This window comes from Prionailurus viverrinus, chromosome E2 (genome assembly GCF_022837055.1).
Source record: "Prionailurus viverrinus isolate Anna chromosome E2, UM_Priviv_1.0, whole genome shotgun sequence".
Lineage (NCBI taxonomy): Eukaryota > Metazoa > Chordata > Mammalia > Carnivora > Felidae > Prionailurus > Prionailurus viverrinus.
In genome coordinates this window covers 12,806,956-12,827,838 of record NC_062575.1, presented here as the reverse complement: position 1 = coordinate 12,827,838, position 20,883 = coordinate 12,806,956, and the positions used below count along the sequence as shown (strand labels likewise).

General features: G+C 46.0%; 1 protein-coding gene across 12 annotated transcripts in view; it reads right to left on the bottom strand.

Moving 5' to 3' along the window:
- Positions 1-6,083: 6,083 nt before the first annotated feature.
- The window catches only part of ADAT1 (adenosine deaminase tRNA specific 1), a 32,426-nt gene continuing 17,626 nt past the window's right edge, over positions 6,084-20,883 (bottom strand). For 4 of the 12 annotated variants that reach the window (XM_047834825.1, XM_047834824.1, XM_047834828.1 and 1 more), the window contains 2 exons: positions 19,013-19,099; positions 15,131-16,410 (listed from right to left, as the gene is read on the bottom strand). In XM_047834825.1, coding sequence (XP_047690781.1) covers positions 16,278-16,410; positions 19,013-19,099 — 220 coding nt within the window. In that variant the 3' untranslated portion in view covers positions 15,131-16,277. Of the gene's footprint in view, positions 9,226-15,130; positions 16,411-17,866; positions 19,100-19,588; positions 19,744-20,883 lie in introns of those variants that run through there. The other 8 variants (XM_047834827.1, XM_047834830.1, XR_007147265.1 and 5 more) reach the window with 7 other exon arrangements.

The window sequence follows — 20,883 nt, the reverse complement described above, 5'->3', positions numbered from 1 at the left end:
ATCTCAGCACTGCTGTATGCCAGACATTGAGAAGTGCTGCTCCCACTACTCTTTCTTTTCTTCTACAAAAGAAACCATATATATTTACGTATGTTGCTTTTTTTTTTCATTTAACAGTATATCCTGGTGATCTTTCCATATCAGTTGATAGGGAGCCTTTTCGTTCATTTTTATAGACAAATAGTATTGCACTGTGTGAATATACCATTATTATGTGCCTAGTCCCATTAATGGTGTTTGGGTTGTTAACAGGCTTTCACTATTTTATACAGTGTTAGGACAATAACTGTAGACCGTAATGTACTCTTTCTTTCTTTTTTTTATATTTTTATTTATTTTTGAGAGACAGAGAGCACAGGTTGGGGAGGGGCAGAGAGAGAATGAGACCCAGAATGCAAAGCAGGCTCCAGGTTGTCAGCATAGAGCCCGATGCGGGGCTCGAATTCACAAACTGTGAGATCATGACCTGAGCCGAAGTCGGACGCTTAACCGACTGACCCACCCAGGCGCCCCCGTAATGTACTCTTAAATGTACCCGCACTCTTTCTAGTGCTGCTCTCCAGGCTCTTCTTCCTAAAAGTCACGATTAGATTTCCCATGTCCATGAAATGCATGATTTCTCACAAATTAGTATAAATGTGGAGGCACAACACACATAGATCTAAGAGGAACACTTAGTTACTTTCCCAAATCTTCCTTAGATTGATTGTGTTGGAGGCTACAGCCCTACATAGATAATCAGAATAAAGCAACTAGGTATCAGCCCACGATCTGGGAACATGTAGTTAAAATAACTGCCTTAAACTTTCTACAGAGGAAATATAACTTTACCAAGTTATATAAGCAACCCGTCAAAGCTCTCTACTGATCTCAGCTCCCCAGGTGGGATCAGAAGAAACTCTTGTCATTAAGCATCATGTTGGTCTTTCTGAAACCTGACCCAATAAAATCTGCAGCCTCTTTGCTGGTAGTTTTAAACTAGAAACAGGGAGAAACTGACCTCTGAGTGGGCAAGGTAAAAAGAAGGAACAAGTTCTGTGTTAAAAGGAATCTTGTTTGCAGTGACATACACCCAACTCAAACTGGCTTAAGCTCTAAAAAGGCAATTTATTATTTCACTTATTGTACAGGGATAGTTCATTGGCTTCAGACAGAGCTCGAACCAGAGATCAAACGATAACATCAAAACTCTTTCCTCTTGGTTTTGTTTCCCTCTGTGTTGACTTCATTCTCAGGCAGATTCCTCTCATGTCATGGCAAAGTGGCCCCGTCAGCTTTGCAAGTCCACTGGGAGAGCATTTCTTCTGAGGACAATGTTAAAAGTCCCCAGGAGGATTCTGGCCTCATTTGGATTACCAAATAGCTTCTCGCCCATCCCTGCCTGAGGCAGGGACTGGTAGGAAGGAGTGGTAAAAAACCCTCTTTTTAATCATGTGAACAGGATAGGACTATGGAGCAGTGGAGGAGGGATAGCTTTTCAAAGGCATTTTGACCTGTTTCTGTTTCACAACCACAAACCCACAAATGAACAGTAGTAGAGAGAAGAAGAAAATCAAAAAGCAAGTGTCTCTAAGTCAGCTGTGTTTTGCTTTCCTTCAAAATTAAAAGTAATTTGGGGCACCTAGGTGGCTCAGTCGGTTAAGTGTCCGACTTCGGCTCAGGTCAGGATCTGGCAGTTCATGGGTTCAAGCCCCGTGTCGGGCTCTGTGCTGACAGCTCAGAGCCTGGAGCCTGCTTCGGATTCTGTGTCTCCCTCTCTCTGCCACTTCCCTGCTTGTGCTCTGTCTCTCAAAAATAAACATTAAAAAAAAGTTAAATTAAGTTACAGGGGTGCCTGGCTGGCTCCGTTGGTAGAGCACACGACTGATCTCAGGTCGTGAGTTCGAGCCTCACATTGGGCATAGAGATTACTTAAAAAAATTTTTTTTAATTAAAAAAAAGTAATTTATAACTTTTTTTTTTTTTTATTTTTTTTTTTTAAAAATTTTTTTTTTCAACGTTTATTTATTTTTGGGACAGAGAGAGACAGAGCATGAACGGGGGAGGGGCAGAGAGAGAGGGAGACACAGAATCGGAAACAGGCTCCAAGCTCTGAGCCATCAGCCCAGAGCCTGACGCGGGGCTCGAACTCACGGACCGCGAGATCGTGACCTGGCTGAAGTCAGATGCTCAACCGACTGCGCCACCCAGGCGCCCCAGTAATTTATAACTTTTATTGAACATGCGCTGGATACCAGATGATTTACATATATTATCGTGGTTAGTCTTCAAAAAGCACTTAGACAGGTAGTGTAATTCTCACAGCTACACTGCTATCAAGTGACAGAGTTAAGGAGATTTAAAACTCGAGATTTAAGAGGAAAGACAGAGTTGGCATTGTGAAATCATTTCATAATGCTTGTTTTTTTTTTTCTATTTACAGTATGCCTCAAACTGCTGGATACTGAGGCACAAACAGGAATAAAAATGTTACCCCATCTTTCAGAAACTTACAGTATGGGGATAAACCTATACATAAATCAATAATTACGAGCAATATTAGAAAGTATTCTTGGAACAGAGGAAGGAGTAGCTATTATCTATGAAACAAAGTATTGAAGAAAGCAGTCTTATATGTAATAAAAAAAATGGATTTGTCAATCTTGCCTTTAAAATGTAGCATCTGAATAAAGGTTTGAAAAGTTTTTAAAAAGTAGCATCTAGTTTCACCCAACTCTAGTCCTTAAAATACACTAGCAAGATTTTACAGATGAATTTTATCAAACTATGTAAAGAATCCTTAACCCTTTCTTAAGCTTGCAGAGATTAGAAAAAGGGGATAATCACAAATTCATTTTGAGAATTAAAATCTTAATGCCCAAAACTTTGTAAGAGAGAAAAATTAGATCTCATTTATCAACAGAAAAATCCTAAATAAATTACTAGTATATAAAATTTAGTAGTGTACTAAAAAATCATGACCAGGTAGAGCTTAGCTCAAGAATGGGTTATATAGTCCATCATTCTGTCTATGAATAAAATATTCCAAACTGGGGTGCCTGGATGGCTCAGTCAGCTAAGCATCCAACTCTTGATTTTGGCTCAAGATCATGGTCTCACGATTGGTGGGATCCAGCCCCATGTCCTCGGGCTCTTTGCTGTCAGTGCAGAGCCTGCTTGGGATTCTCTCTCTCTCTCGCCCTCTCTCTCAGCCTCACCCTCACTCGCATGCATGCTCAACTCGCTCTTTTTTTTTTAAGTTTTTAAAATGTTTATTAAAATTTTTTTTAATTTTTTTTTTTTTAATTTTTAAAGTTTATTTATTTTGAGAGAGAGAGAGAGAGACAGCAAACAGGGGAGGGGGAGAGAGAGGGAGAGACAGAATCCCAAGCAGACTCTGTGCTGCACAGAGCCTGATTCAGGGCTTGAACTCATGAAACCAGGAGATCATGACCTGAGCTGAAACCAAGAGTCAGATGCTTAACTGACTGAGCCACTCAGGTGCCCCTGTTTATTTATTTTTGAGAGAGATAAAGAGAGAGAGACAAAGCATGAGTGGGGGAGGGTCAGGGAGAGAGGGAGACACAGAATCCGAAGCAGGCTCCAGGCTCTGAGCTGTCAGCACAGTGCCAGATGTGGGGCTCGAACTCATAAACCGTGAGATCATGACCTGAGCTGAAGTCGGACGTTTAACCGACTGAGCCACCCAGGCGCCCCTCTCTCTCTTAAAATAAGAAATAAACTAGGGGTGCCTGGGTGGCGCAGTCGGTTAAGCGTCCGACTTCAGCCAGGTCACGATCTCGCGGTCCGTGAGTTCGAGCCCCGCGTCAGGCTCTGGGCTGATGGCTCAGAGCCTGGAGCCTGTTTCCGATTCTGTGTCTCCCTCTCTCTCTGCCCCTCCCCCGTTCATGCTCTGTCTCTCTCTGTCCCAAAAATAAATAAACGTTGAAAAAAAAATTAAAAAAAAAAAAAAAAAGAAATAAACTTAAAAAAAATACACCAAATTAATAACTGAAGGAGAAAAACTATATGATCATCTCATAGATGAAGAAAAAAACACCAGAAATAACTCAAAATCCATGCATAACTTTTAAAAAACCTCTTAGCAAATAGAAGGGTACTTCTTTAACTTGATAAAGGGAACCCATAAAAAATCTACAACAAATATGACTATTATTATTTTTTAAATGTTTGTTTAGTTAGAGAGTGCATGCACACACATGTTCTGGTAGGGCAGAGAGAGAGAGAAAAAGAGAGAGGGAGCAAGAGAGAATCCCAAGCAGGCTCTGCGCTGTCAGTGCAGGGCTCAAACTCATAAATGGTGAGATCATAACCGAGCTGAAATCAAGAGCCAGATGCTTAACCAACTGATCCACCTGGGTGCCCGAACAGCAAATATTTAAAGCTATGGTAAATAAAGTAATATGATAGCTACTGATACTGGGATAGACAAGTACTCTAATGGAACAGAACCCAGAAATAGATCTGTATAGAAAACATACATCAGAGGTGGTGTGACAAATCAGGAGAGAAATGAAGAACCAGTCAACAAATACAAATTGTACTGTGAAGTCGGAGGGATGAACTTTATGGCATGTGAACTTTATCTCAATATTCTCAATTAAAGCTATTAAAAAAGACTGCTGTGACTGCTCTGCTTCTCCTCAACACTGTCCTGGCATAAAAGCAATACAGTAAGAGAGGAAAAGTAAATGAGAGGCATAAAAATCAGAAAGGAAGACTAAACTGTTCTTAAATGTAGACAGTGATAATCTACACAGAAAAATCCAAGAGAATCTGTAAAACTTAGAACAAGTCAGAAAGTTCAGCATGGTTGCTGGATATCAGGTGAGTTACAAATATGGATATTGTTTCTACATACCAGCTATAAACACTTAGGGAGTATAATAGGGAAAAAGATCTCATTCTCAATAGGAGCAAAAATCTACAAGTGCAGAGGAATAAATTTAATGTCATGTGCAAGACCTTCATGGAGAAAATGACAAAACATTATTGAAGGACACGAAAGATCTAAACAAAAGGAGAGATACACTAATATACCATATTCGAGGATGAGAACACCCAATATTGTAAAGATGCATATTGCTCCAGATTAACCTATAATACAATTCCAATAAAAATCCCAACCAGTTTTTGTTTGTTTGTTTGTTTTTTGTGGAATCTGACAACTGATGCAAAATCCAACTAGAAGAGCAAAAGGCCAAGAATAACCAAGAGGTGATGAGAAAAACAAGCTGGGGAGACTTATCTTAGCAGTAGTTAAGTAATTAACACTGCACCATATGGCAATAGAGATAGACAAATAAACCAGGAAACACAACAGAAACCCAGAAACAGACCTGTGTTTAAAACATAACAGTGACGGGGGCGCCTGGGTGGCCCAGTCAGTTAAGCATCCGTCTCTGGCTCAGGCCATGATCTCATGGTTCAGGGGTTCCAGCCCAATGTCCAGCTCAGTGCTGACGGTGTGGAGCCTGCTTGGGATTCTCACTTGCTCCTCTCTGCTCCTTCCCCACTCACACTTTCTCCCTCTCTCCTAATAAAAGAAATAAACTTAAAAAAAATGTTTTATATATATATATATGTATATATATATATATATATATATATATATATATATATATGGCATGAAAATCAAAGGGAAAATGATGGATTAATTACATTCTGTAATTGGCTATATATGGAAAAAAAAAAATGGATCCTGGGGCACCTGGCTGGCTCAGTTGGAAGAGTATGCGACTCTTGATCTTGGGTTCATGAGTTTGAGCCTCATGTTGGGTGTAGATAGAGATTAAATAAGGAAATACTAAAAACAAAACAAAACAAAACAAAACAAAACAAAAAACCCATATTACACCACGCAAAAATAACAAGAGGAATTAAATATCTAAATGTGGAAAACTAAAACCCACAAGAAGTTTAGAATATCTATGGCCTTGGACTAGGGAGGGAGTTCTTAGTCAAGATAGAAAAGTACAAATGATAAAAGGAAAAGCTGATAACTTTAAGTACATTAAAATTTTTAATTAAAAAATGACTTTTGTACAAGAAAAAAAGTACTATAACAGAATAGGAGCCACAGAGTGATCACATTTGCAACAGGTATAAATTAAAAAAAAAATTTACATCCAGAATAAATAAAAAACTCTTCCAATGAATAAGATATAACAGCCCAATTAGAACAACAGGCAAAGGAGAACAACAGAAAATCCTTAACTTTACTCAAGGCCACTGTGTCTGTGGCACATTGCACCAACTCTAGAGAGTGCTTTTCACAAAGATTACAGTGTGAACAGTGCCCCCTAGAGTTGTTCAGTGCATAAGCTCTATACTAAGAGATGCAATCTTACACTGGTTGTATCTGTGGCACTGTGGAAATGCAATGGAAAGCAAACTATGGGATATCAATGCACACTCCTCAACTTGGCCAAATTATGTTGCAGCATATAAAAATGGTGGGAGGATGTGAAACATCTGGAATTCTCATAAACTGCTTCTGTGAGTGGAAGTTGGTACCATCACACTAGAAAGCAATTTCACAATATCCAGTGAAATTAAAAATGCAGATAACCCATGACTTAGCAAAGTCCACATCTAGGTATATAGCCTAGAAATATCCCCACCCATGTATAATATTCATCAACAGGACAATAGAGGGGATGATATGTGGTATATTCATATAAAGGAAACTACAACAGCAGTAAAGTGAATGCGCTACAGCTACATGTGTCAACAGAAACAGACCCCCAAAATGGTGCTGATGAAGGAAAAAAGCGAGATGCAGAAACAGTCAGCATGATATCATCTCTATCAAATTTAAAAACATGCGGAATAATCGTACGTATTACTTACAGATGCAGACGTACGTAATGGAAGCAGAAACCACACAACTGAGGGTGGCTACCTAACAGAGGGAGGGGAACAGCCTCAGGGAGGCAGGAGATAAATGTGGGGGCTCAAAAACAACTAGTCCTATTTTATTTCTCCACAAAATAAAAACACAAAGCAAATGTAGCAAGATGGTTACCACTGATTGTGTGGTGGGTGTTATTCTTTTTATGGTTATGTTTGAAGTATTTCATAGCTTTTTGTTTCTAAGTTATACCGGCAAGAACAGAGACCGGGTCCTTCTCGAGGAAGAGCACAAGGGGGACTCGATCCCTCACTTCCGCTTCCCTCCTCGGCCCAGGAGAGGCTGGCTCCTACTTCCCTGACCCTGCACTTGCTGAGGATGCCAAAAATAACCTTGTCCCCCAGGGGGGGAGGAGATTATTTCCCCCCCACCCACCCCCACCCCACCTTGAAGCTACTAACTGGATGGTCACACTCTTCTCTGTGCTTCTCCGCTTTCTCCTGAGCTCTCCATGGCCTCCAGGGCTCAGGCCAGGGTCCATGTTTCTTCTCTTTCTATCCACATTCTCTCTGGATGATTTTACCTTAACTCACATCTTCAAGGACTTCCTAGAAATAGATGGCCCCCCCATCTCTGTCTGCAGTCCATCTGTCTCTCCTGAGCCCCGAACCACTCCCTTCAAAGTGCCCACCCCTGGTCCTTATCCCGAGGTAGTACTCGGAAACTGAGCTCATCATCCTCGGCTTGCGGCTCCTCTTCCCGGGTCCCCTACCCTAATACGTGGCACCACATTCCGTCCGTCCTGTCACCCAGCAGTAACCTGGGAGCATCCTCCTTCCTTCCTCCCTCCTGCTCATCCCCTACCTGCAACCAGCCAATCAGCCCCACTGGCTGCTGTGTATTTCTCTGCTTGGTCCTCTCCGTATGGCTCCTAACACCATTACTGTCTGGGCTTCAGCATTCCTCTTTTAATGACTCCAGTAACCCCCCATCTGTGGTCTCCCCGCCACCATCCCTGCCCCTGCCATTCTAGCCTCCCTGCCGCAGAGGAGAGCGATCTTTCTAAAATGCCGCTTCCATCCCAACACCCTTTTCTCACCATCCCTGAAGTGCTGAGTCTTCAGGAGAAAACCCCAAGTCCTCTCTGACTTGCCCCAGGTGGCCCTCGAGCTCCTCATACTCCGCCAGCCCAGTCGTGCCCTGCTCTCCTCACTGGCCTTTGTATGTGGTGATTGGACCTCAGATCTTCTCGCAAACTGTCCCGCAGGCGCCACCATTTCTCTTTGCCCGCTAACCCATGATCCTACCGTCTGTCTTGCGCCCCTCCCCCAGTTGGGTGTTAGGTCTCTATCACGGCCACCCTCACACTGCGCTGTTCCACCGTCCGGGCACCTGCCCGTCTTCCCCGGCGGTCAAGGAGGAACAAGAGGACCGTCCCTATCCCTGCACCTCTGGCGCACAGCGTCATGCCTGCCATGCTGATGGTGTTCAGAAGGCACAGGGGGCTGGTCGACCTGGGGCCGAGAGCCTATGTAACGAGCACTGACGTGTCTTAATTTTGCAGCAGTGGCTGAAACACACGGTGGCCACAGGGAGGGCACGGGGAAGCTTTGGGCATCCAGGCACCAGTCCCAAAGGTGGCCTAAGGATCTCCAAGGAGAATTTGGAAGGAGGCAATATCAATTTTCTTATTCTCAGAAGGCTTCCTTGCTCTTCATTAGACCAAACAAATGTCGGAACGCTTTACAAAGTGCAATTGGCTCCCCTTTTCATCTTGATTTCCTTAGGGAGGAAAACCCCAATCCTGGTGGTTGACATCAGGGAGGCAAAGCCACAGTTAGTGGGAGGATCTACAGATACCTCTGTGATCAACAGCTTCGCTTCCTCGCCCCGTTGGCAGCTGGAGAGAGGCCGCTGCTTCCAGATGTGGAGCGGAGACGCTCTGTGCTGGCAAACATGCGTGCCTGGTGTGCAGCGAGAGGCTCCACAAACACGTGTCCAGTAGGCTCCTCCTAAGGACAGTCTCTTAGGTTCATTAGCAAAAGCTCTGGAAATCAGGACTTGCCAACTGAAGAGTCACTTGTGAGCTAAAATACCAAGGATGGCGTTTCCTGTGTGCCGGCTAGGCGGCCCTCCTCATGGCTGTGTTCTACGTGATCTGATCTTATCCCTGAGACCCTGTTGCTGGGGGCAGCGTTGCCCTCGCTTCAAAGAGTTCGACGCTGACACTCTGAGAATGTTCTGACTGATCTGAGATCACACAACCAGTACATCCAGGAGCTGCAGTTCCAAGTCTTGTCTATGGCCACAACCCATCCTTGCCCTGCTAGGTCAGAGGATACGCATCGAAGGCCTGTGTCTCTCTGTGGCTCCTAGACATAAAAGTAAACATCCAGATTCTGAACATCTGACAACAATCAGCTGGAACAAAATAATGGCGCCTCATTGGACAAGGAATACACTTCTCAGCTCACTGCACCTACTTTCTTTACAAAGTTTCCTACTCCTGGAAATATTTGGGTTTGCAACCATTGCACCATAGTTTATGCACCTTCCTTCCTTCCTCCCTTCCTCCCTTCCTTCCTTCCCAGAGTGAGCGAGCAAACAGTAGAGCGGGAGAGAGAGGGAGAGGGAGAGAGAATCCCAGGCAGGCTTCACACTGTCAGCGGAGAGCCCGACACGGGGCTCAAACTGATGTACTGTGAGATCATGACCTGAGCAAAAACCAAGAGTCTGATGCTTAACCAACTGGACCACTCAGGTGCCCCACCATCCATTTTAGAACAGAATTCCTCCAAACCGTATGGAAGCAAAAGACTGACCCATGTTGGCCCTCCTCTTTCGTGAAGGAGGCAAAGAGATGGGCTGCACGGCCTGGTCTGCCCACGTCCGCACAGGCGAGTGAACGCTGTGGTCTGGATCTGGCCACTCTATCACCCCGAAGCCTTGTTTCTCTCACTGCCAGCTGGTTTCTCAGCCTGGCAGTTATGATGGGCCAAGAACAGAGGGGGGTTCACAGTGGTACTGGATAAACCAAGAACAAAAAGTACAGCATGGAAACATCGGCTGAGGGGCGCCTGGCTGCCTCAGTTGGAGCAGGCGACGCTTGATCTCGGGGTTATGAGTTCGAGCTCCATGTTGGTCTTAAAGATTGCTTAAGGAAATAAAAAAAAATTACACACACACACACACACAAACCCCAGCCAAAAAGGGACTCAGTGGAGGTCAAAACGGTCCATAAGGAGTAGCAATAAAAAAGGAATCTGGTGAAATCTTGGCAGGGATGAGGGAATGTACATCGAGAAGAGCTCTTTTCTCTCAGATAACAGAATCGAATTCAACCAAGCCACGGGTGAACTGGATTGCGTGAGCACCATTGCCGAGCCAAGCTTGGGTTGCCCATGGTATAATTTCTCAGAGATCTCCTGAGGTTGCACAGAAAGGTCTTGTTGTTGAACTGAAGGGGGATGCTGGGAATGGGCCCTGTTCTCCTGCTCTGTTGTCAGGTTGGTTTCACCACCCAGGGGCCCACCGTACCTCTCCCCATGGAGACACTGCTGGGTTTCAATGCGCTTTTCATTCTCTTGGCTGCCTGAGCAAACAGCCATCACTGTTTCCATTGTGAGCTCTTCTCCTTTTGGAGCCAAGCCCAAGTTCAGGGAACATGTGCTTGAGACCAACATTTGGCAGCCTGGGTCCCCACTTGGAGTGACTCTGTCTTTGCCTTTTTCCTATTAAGACACTTTGCTGAATTTGGAGACTGGAAAGCAATGCTGAACGCACTTAGTTCTAAAAGCTGTTTCCTACCCCTGCTGGCTCGTTAGTAGACGAGACAAAAAACCCACACCCAAATTCAGAACCCGAGTTACTAGGTGAAGACACAGAGTTATTTCCATCCCTCTCTAGTTACTAACATGCCTGAGGCCATTTGTATCTGAAAGTGCCAATGGGCTCAGTTTCCTGGAGAAAATTTCTCTTTGCGTTATTTACCACGTTAAGAATTTCTATGAGAAGTCCTACCTCACACTTGAAAAAACTAAGCATCCTAATTGCTGGGACCCCATTTGGTACAACCGGTGACAGGTTAGAAGTCAGAGATTAAATATTTTCCCCACACCCACATAGAAGTAATGGTAGAGTTGGTACTAGAACATGATTACTTGGTAAAGTGACTCTTGATTTCAGCTCTGGTCATGATCGCACGGTTGGTGAGTACGAGCCCCACGTCAGGCTCTGCGCGGACAGTGCAGAACCTGCTTGAGATTCTCTCTCTCCCTTTTACTCTGCCCCTGCCCCTCCCCATCTCGTGTGCGCGTGCGCGCTCTCAAAATAAACTTCTAAAAAAAGATGATGAAAAAAAAAAGAACATAATTAAATATCCAGATCAAAGTTTATTCTACCATAGCAAATAACAGGACTAGGTTTTTGGTTTGGGTTTTTTTTTTTTTTACATTTTTAAGTTGACGTATAATTACACACAATAAAATGCGCAGAGGGTTTAAGTGGAGAGTTTAATACATCCTGACAAATATTGACACCCATGTAATCAACACTTCAATCCAAACAGATTATTCCCCAAATCCCAGAAAGGCCCCTTAGGCCTTTTTTCCCTCAACTCCCATCCCCCATCTCCCCCCACCAGGCAACAACCACTCTTTGATTTCTATCCCCCTTGATTACTTTTAGTGTGTTGGACACACATTTTAGTGTGTCTGCACATTTGGACCACAGGTGCTACTTGAGATTTGTTTTGGATCCATGCCTTCCAGGAAGTCAGTCTTAACCCCAGTACAGACACATTTAGGTTTGAAGGGATTCACGTTTGCGAGATGTGAAGGCCAACTATGATTCCTCAGTATGCGGTCCAAAAAGAACTTTTGGAAAATAAAGTTTTCTTCACACTCTCTGCTTTCCTGGCTCTTTCTGTATCCCGCTTCTCCTTCAGGACAGCTGTCTTTGGGAAGACCTGCTTGAGCCCTTGAAAGGGGGCACACAGGCACATCTTCCTACTTAGAAGCCACTTCCTGGTTTTGGTGACCTTCCTGCCTCACTGGGCCTCCTCTCACCAGCTCATCTGGCTTCCCCACGGGCATCACAAGAGGACGGTGGTAGTTGAAAACGTTAGCGTTGTCCTAAACCACTTAACTAGCTAGCAAGGGAACCGGGTTTTAGAAACTGGAAAACTCTGGCTAAGGCTTGCTCAGAACACTGTCTTAAAGCCAACAAGTATTGCCAAGGTCCAGGTGGAGGCGGCTTTCCACCAGCCACAGACACGGCCAGATCAGACAGGCCTGCTTCTCTTCCAGGCCGAGCTGGCAGCCAGCGTGGGTCATTTTCTCCGTAGCGGCTTCATTTCCCCAGACAGTGAGCTAATGCTTGGCATTAGCAAACTCCATAAAACAAGGCATTTCACCCCGTGCTTTAAGGCAGAAATGACTACATGGAATATACACACACACTTATTTAAATCAAGCCACATTTTTAAAAAAAAATTTTTTTTTTCAATGTATATTTATTTTTGGGACAGAGAGAGACAGAGCATGAACGGGGGAGGGGCAGAGAGAGAGGGAGACACAGAATCGGAAACAGGCTCCAGGCTCTGAGCCATCAGCCCAGAGCCCGACGCGGGGCTCGAACTCACGGACCGCGAGATAGTGACCTGGCTGAAGTCGGACGCTTAACCGACTGCGCCACCCAGGCGCCCCAAATCAAGCCACATTTTTAAAAGTCTGAAGAAAAAATAGTTAAAAATTATGCAAACATAGACACATTAGAATCCACTTGTGAACAAGAACAAAGGAATGATGCTGGAGTGTAAACTTCCCTCAAGAGCCAAATTTCAGAAGACGTTTTGTTAGACTACCCTCTGGAATTACAAGCGCAGCTGCCTAAAATCTGATGGGGGAGTCCCTCTTCCTGTACAATGCCACTTCTGAGGACTTTCTGCTGTTTCGATAGTTTAAAATACAGAAACGGTTTTCTGTTTTTACAAATGTTTATTTTTGAGAGAGAGAGAGAGAGAGAGAGCGAGTGAGCAGGGGAGGGGCAGGGAGAGGGGGACAGAGGATCTGAATTGGGCTCCGTGCTGACCATGAGATCGCGACCTGAGCCGAAGTCAGACGCTTAACCCACTGAGCCACCCAGGTGCCCCTTACATAGTTTTTTAAAAAGCCACCTCCCCACCCCTGTCCCCTGCCGCCAAAAAAAAAAAAAAAAAAAAAAAAAAAAAAGAAAGAAAGAAAGAAAGAAAGAAAGAAAGAAAAGTGAAACAAAGTTAACTGTGTACAGATTTGGAGCAGTAACCACAAAAGGAGGTGTTTCATGAAACCTGAAAACACAATCTCTAGATCAGGGTTTCTCAGCCTCAGCACTACTGATACTGTGGGCCAAATACTCCTTTGTTACGGGGTTTGTCCTGTGCACTGCAGCATGTTAGCAGCACCCAAGGCTGGCAACGCTTGGCCCATACTGTCACACATCATTTCTGGGGGAATTCAGTGCTGTGTGTGCAACTCCACGGGAGACAGTTTTTAAATGCAGGAGGAGAGGACATGCCAGGCCACAAGGAGTCACACGGAGAAGCACCAGGGTGGGTCAGGAGGCAGAAGGAGCGAGGACATGCGTGCAACAGCCGTTATTGTAAAGGGGAGGAAGGGCCGGGGCAGGGTAAGCGGACTTGGGACTGGCTAGTTGGACTCATTTCAGTGGTCTCTGAGGCACAAGGGCTGTCCCTGGTTTTCTGGAACCTGGACCTGGGGCGATCAGGGCAGGTGGAGTGTGGCCCAGAGTGGGAGAGCCCCATAAAGCACGTGGCTGGGTATGAACTCTGGAGGGCTTACTTTCTTTTCTTTTTTTAATGTTTATTTATATTTGAGACAGAGAGAGAGGCAGTGTGCAAGCAGGGGAGGGGCAGAGAGAAAGATGGAGACAGAATCCGAAGCAGGCTCCAGGCTCTGAGCTGTCAGCACAGAGCCTGACGTAGGGCTTGAACAGACAAGTTGTGAGATCATGACCTGAGCTGAAGCTGAAGCCAAACGCTTAACCAACTGTGCCACCTAGGTGCCCCGGGAGGGCTCAGTTTCAATCTTTTACTATCTCTGGGAGTTGGCTAGCCTCCGTGGGCAGTCTCTCCAGGGTGAGCAAGGCCCTGGATGTCAAAGCATCAGAAGTATATGGTTGATACAGGGAGGATAGAGTTTGCACCTGGACTGTGCCCGTGTGCCTTTTCTCTCTGCCGACGTTAATCTGTGTCCTTTCAGGGGCACCTGGGTGGCTCAGCTCATGATCTTGCAGTTTGTGAGTTTGAGCCCACAGTTTGAGGCTGTCGGGACAGAGCCTGTTCCGGATTCTCAGTCTCCTTCTCTCTCTGCCCCTCCCCCGCTTGCGTGCGCCACGTGCTCTGCTCTGTCTCAAAAACGTTCAGGGCACTTGGGTGGCTCAGTCCGTTGAGAATCTGACTTCGGCTAAGGCCATGATCTCGTGGTTCATGAGTTCAAGCCCCACATGGGCTTGGTGCTGTCAGCCTGTCAACACGGAGCCTCCTTCAGATCCTCTGTCCCCTTCTGTCTGCCCCTCCCCCACTTGCCCTCTCCTCCCCAAAAAATATTTAAAAAAAAAAGATTAAAAAAATCTGTATCCTTTCGCTGAAATAAATAATAACTACAATAGCTTTGCTGCATTCCATGAGTGTCCAGTGAACCATCAAACCTGAGGGTGGTCTCGGGGATCCCTTGCACCGCTGCTAAAACCATGAGGTGAAAGGGTGACTGGGAACTTCCTACCGGGACAGATAAGCTGAGCCCACTGAGCCCACTGCGAACTCGCTGAAAGTAAGACAACCAGATGTCCTGTTCCTCTTGATATGGTGCAACAGAAGTACGCAGAATCACCCGAGAAGCCCTAGGACTGGGGTGAGGGTGGGGCTGACTGAAAATGGGGAGTGTCCGGCTAATGGGAACCATACTGGGTCGATGAGGGTCCCCCACCTCTAACAGAGAACAAAAATGTTCTACAATTATGGGGATGGTTGTACAACTCTGTGGATATACTAAAAGCCACTAAATTGTATACTTTCAATGGGTAAATTTTATGGAATGTAAATTATACCCCAATAAAGCTGTTATTAAAAAACATTTAAATATTGAGGAGGGCACCTTTTGGGATGAGCACTGGGTGTTGTATGGAAACCAATTTGTCAATAAATTTCATAAAAAAAAAAACAACAAAAAAAAACCAAAAAAAAAACCAAAAAAAAAAAACATTTAAAGCATACAAGAATGACAGGGTGCCTGGCTGGCTCAGTCGGTGGAGTGTGTGACTCTTGATCTTGGGGTCATGAGTTCAAGCCCCATACTGGGTGTAGAGACTACTTATGAATAAAATCTTAAAAGAAAAAAAGCTATACCAAGATACTAAAGGACTTTGAGAAGAGCTTTGGATAATCCTGACACGGAGAACTTCCCTTTCCATCAATAATTTAAGGAGCAGAGAGGTTGAGAGTTAAATATTAGATGGTGGTTAAAAGAGGATGGGTAGCTAGGTCTGCTGCTGATTTGCTATACGGACTTTTGGCCTGTTAGACAGAACTCTTTCATTTGAAAGCCACAGACAACCTACTCGGATAGGCTTAACCCAAACAGCCGTATGAATTTATCTCACATACTTGAAGTCCAGGCTGGGCACTGGCTTCAGGCATCCAAACAAGGTCACGGGAGCCGATGCTTTTGTCTGTTTCCTGTTTTCTTGCCTTCATTCTCAAGCTGGCTGCCTCTGTGTGGAGGCAAAGGCAGCCACAGACAGTCCCACGAGTCTGTGGTCCTTGGAGCTTCTGATCCAAGAGGAGACAGCATCTTTCCTGCTCGCCCTGGCAGTAGTTCCAGGATTGTATGGCGCTGCCTCACAATCCGAGAGCTGGGGAGTGAGGTTTGCTTCAGCCAAGTCCCACGGATAGAGCAGGAAAGGATGACCCTCTGAGGGAAGAAACGGCACATGTCCACTATGCCAAGGGAAGCTCTAAAACTTGCAGAGGTCCGGACACCATCTCAGCCCAAGAAATACTTGCCAGATCAATGTGGGAACACACAGAGCGGAGCTGCTGCAGAGTACCTTTCAAGCGTCACATTCCAAGTTCTTACTCCATGTTTTAGAGAAGCAATAACACACGTTAGGACAGATGCCAAGGGCATCAGCGAGGTGATGTTTTAGCAGAGAGAGATACGTCAGTCAAGTATGGATAGTTCCGTGTTTCAGGATTCTGTCCATATTACCCAGAAGAGATATGTCACTCTGGTAGATGGCAGACTTATTTTTTCCTGACTCAGCCACAAGAAAAGCTAAGGCTTGTCCAGCACAAAGGAAGAAGCCGTCCAGTGTGAGCAGCTGAAAAACACTCTGCTACTAATAAGCTCTTTGCAGTTTGCCCTTCTTATTTAAACTGGTGATAATCCGGTGGGTTTCTGATCCAGGATCCAAAGGCCTGCTTTCGGAGCGCACTCCAGGCTTCCTGGTAAGTAGACGCAGCCTCCTTGTACTCGTGGTACGTCTCTAGCTTCTGCGCCCTAATGCACACACACCACCAAGCACACAGGTTCTCACTGATCAGCTCAACGTGGTGGCCAACTGAGCAATCAGCTGGACAGATGTCTAAGCAGAGACTAGGAACAGATCTAGGAACGGGAGGATTTTGGTACGCTTTCCACCAGCTACTCTCTCTCCAATGTAGGAAATTCACTAGAAAGCAACATGGATTGAAACAGGGGAGAAAAGGGGGCACCTGGGTGGCTTAGTCAGTTAAGCGTCCGACTCTTTTGCCTCAGGTCCTGATCCCATGGTTTGTGAGATCGAGCCCCATGTTGGGCTCTATACGCTGACCGCACTGACCACGTGAACGCTACTTGGGATTCTCTCTCTCTGCCCTCCCTCCCCTGCCACGCTTGCGTGTGAACTCTCTTAAAATAAATAAATAATCATTAAAAAAAACCCAGGTGAGAATAAACAATGCTAGTCTTGTCTGGTCCTCCTGGTATCAGATAACACAAGAATAACTATCTACTTTTTGGTTTAAAGAGTTCTGGGAAATGGCTTACTGCACAGTCCCGTTCCCCGTAAGACCCAGATAGGACTCATGGACGCCCCCCCTTGGCTTACCTATGACGGATCCTCAAACTCCCCTTCTCTGTCTCATAATGACTAGCTGAACTGTTTCCATCCACATACCAATCTCGACAAAATTCTTGCTTCCTTGACCAACATTAGTTATGCTTCTGTCCTTCTCCCGACCCTGAACTATGACCCACCCTCAGCCGGAGCCAGCATCACAATATGCAGGGACCTATTCTTAACGGCTCCTCCTGACAAGTGACTGATCTCAAGAAAAGATGTTTCCTGTCTACTCGCCCCATCACACCAAATGCGCATTCCATGCCCCCTGCCCTGTTCTTTCCGGCCTTGTTCACTGCTCCCCACAAAGGGCTACTCCTTCCCGCCTGCCCTGGAGGCTTACAGACCTTAGGACTGGAGTGTCTTTGCTATGGCATCAGTCCCACTGCTGCTGTTAACAGCCCCTCTCTTACTGCAATGATCCTTTTGAGTAAAGTCTCTCCTGACCTCAGTCCAGATTTGTTTTCACCGACACATAAAATGTATGGAAACCTCCTGGTCAGTTTGATTCATTTTTCCAGACAAAAAAACAAGCAGAGTGACTCCTGACCAAACTGACTGGAGGGCATCACTACCAACAGCAGTACGCATGACGGTGATAACAAGTGGTCAGCCTCTTCAAATAGCCTTTTCTAGCAACACCTTGGCTTCCCCTCTGCTGTACAATAAAGAATTTGGCCGGTCTTGTTGCCGGTTCCTGGGAGGGAACCTTCAAACCCCCAGGATTTCCCTGGGGTAGAAATGTCTTTGTTGGGGCACGTGGATGGCTCAGTTGGTTGAGCGACCGACTTCGGCTAAGGTCATGATCTCACGGTTTGTGAGTTTGAGCCCTGCGTCGGGGTCTGTGCTGACAACTCAGAGCCTGGAGCCTGCTTCGGATTCTGTGTCTCCTTCTCTCTCTGCCCCTCCCCCACTCATGCTCTGTCTCTCTTTGTCTCAGAAATAAACATTAAAAAAAAAAAGAAATGTCTTTGTTATTCATGGTGGACCCCTCTGATCACACCTGAGTTTATACTTAACGAGGTGACTCCTGGTGGGCCCTAGAGAGATCTGGATGGGGCTGGCCCTGCCAGAGAGACTAACCACAGAGTGGAGTTGGTCTGACCTCCTGATGGGAGGGGAAGATGGAGAATGAGTTCAGTCACATCATGTGGCCAATGAGTCATTCAGGTGTATGTAACACAAGCACAGGGAAGACACTGGACGCTGAAACTTGGGTCCCCTTCTGGTTGGTGACACACAGTGATGTGCTGGAAGGGTGACACATCCTGAGGACACAGACAAATTGTGTTTGGTACCCTTTCAGACTGTGCCCTGTGTGTCCCTTCTTTTAGCTGGTCCTGATCTATATTCTTTAGAATAAAAAGTAATTGTAGGTATAGTGCACTCCTGAATTTGAGTTGTTCCAGTGAATTAGTGAACTTAAGGAGGTAGCAGGAGCCCCCGAGTTTGCAGTCAGTGGTCCCAAGCGTGAGGGGCTTGGGGGCCCTGGAGCTTGCATCTGGAGTATGAAGTGAGGGCACTGACCTTGAGTAGCTAAGTGTCTGGACTACCCACCCACTGGCCCCTGGAGCGGTTTTATAGTTCTCTACATTCCTGTTTGGGAGCAATTTCAATTGTAAGCCTGCAGCAGAGGAAGAGCAGAGTGATGTTCCTAATAGACTCTATTGCCCTCTAAGCAATAGGGCCAGCCCTATATGTCTGCCCTGCCTTCCACCTGGAGGGGGGCAAAGGGGGGGCCTGGAGCAGACCAAGCCCCAATTCCCCCCCCCCAGTCTTCTGTAACCCTGCACCACTAAACCACCCCTCCTGTACACCTCAGATCTGTACCTGCAATCGGAGCCCGGGGGACAGAGGCACATGTGGGTGATAACTAAGTGCCCACTGGCCCATTGAACCACCACTCCTGCCAAAGCTTCCTGCCATTTGTAAACCAGAATTAAACCACAAGTCGTCCTAAATATGAAAAAAAAAAAAAAAAAAATGGGTCAACAGAGTCACCTGAGGGAGTCTGGCCACTTGTCCTCTGAAATACTGCTTAGCAGTTTCTGAAATGATCTAAAGAGTTCCACTTTGCTGATTTGGGATCTGTTTGGAAAGACAAGACAAAGAAGATTTTTAATGAGTGTTTGATATACACCAGGCCCCTGTCAGGGACACTGGGCTTCCCCCGGTATCTTTCTTAAATTTGAACGTGCAGGAACGCCCCTCCCCCCCGCCTCCACCTGTTCTTCACATGAAGAAAATGTAGACCTGATTGGGGCGAGGTTAAAAAAGTTAATCTCCTCTTAAGAAATGTCATCAGCCGTGAAATCATGAAGGTGACAGTCTCAAATGGGGTGACAACAGAGGTGGGATTACTAAATTCCCTCCAGGACCCCTGCCAGCCATGCTGGGCTACTTCTTCCTAAGGGCACCGGCCCTGTGGGTGATACCGCTCACGACAGTGAAGCTGGGTTTCAGGCTTGAGTGGTGCTCCCCACGTGAACCTCGGTTACAAAGTCCACTCGGACAAGCACCGGAGGCAGAGCCTCCAGACTCCCCCGTGGGCACTGTGGGCCTTCCTTTGCTTCTAACCTGAAGCTTTGTGCAGGCCACAGCTCGGGACAGTGAAGGAAGTGAGTGCGGATTCCTCACCAGCCCAACTGGGCTCTCCTGGCTCTGCCCATCCAGGCTGCCGGGATCTGGACCGTGTGCGCCTCCTTCTTTCCTCACTATACGCAGTTCACGAGCTGATGCAGAGGAGGCAGATGTGTATGCCAAGAAGCTGCTGTCTCATCTTTACACACCATACCCTTCCCCGTCCTCAAAGACTGTCCATGTGAGCTGTCCATCAGCTCGGACCCTGTGGCCATAGTAGGTATATGTGAAGTAGGGAAGTGTACATTCTGCCAGAGAGTTCCCTCACCTGGCGGGCACAGAGGCTACACTGCAGCAATCATCGCTTAGCGGGGGTCCTGAGCCCTCACACTCTCCCTGGGCTTGAACTGGGCCCGAGTGGCTGCTGGCGCTTAGGAATGTAAGGTTCCTTTAATGGTAAAAAGAAAACCCAAAGCCAAGAAACTAATGAAACTTATCTCATTAACAGATTAAAAGAGAAATGTAATGTCATTATGAGGAAAAAATGTGCAGAGAAGCACTTGTGAGAATTTAACAGCCACAGAATTATTTAAAATCTTTTAGCAAATGAGGACTAGGAAAGACAGCATTTACATTCATAAAGGGTATCATTAAAAACCTATAGCAAATTCATGTCCTTAAAATCAAGAATAAGACAAGGGCATCAAAGTGCCTGAGTGGCTCAGTCGGTTAGGCAGCCGACTCCGGCTCAGGTCATGATCTCGCGGTCCGTGAGTTTGAGCCCCGCATCGGGCTCTGTGCTGACGGCTCAGAGCCTGGAGCCTGCTTCGGATTCTGTGTTTTCCTCTCTCTCTGTCCCTCCCCCATTCGCGTTCTGTCTCTCTCTGCCTTTCAAAAATGAATAAATGTTAAAAAAAAAAAAAAAAAGACAAGGGCATTGCTTTCACAGCTTCTTGAGACCAGCTCTGAAAATGTTTCCAGCATTCTTCCCTCTGGAGGAACAAACAGCACTTTCTCTTATGAATGTTTCTGGCCTAAGTGAATGGCCTTGTGAGTGATGTTAAGGTATTATATCTATACAGACGGGGGATGCTGGGAACCACTCCTCTGCTGAACAAGAACTCCCTCCAGAGAAGAAAGGCCTTTCTCAAGACCTAATCAACAGCAGAACAGAGTGGCCATACTCGTAATTCCTCTGTCAATGAGACCTACTCAGTAATAACCACTCATGTCATTTGTGGAACATAACAATCCTCCTGGCTGCTAGCTACTTCTCTCCAAGGAGCCCTGGT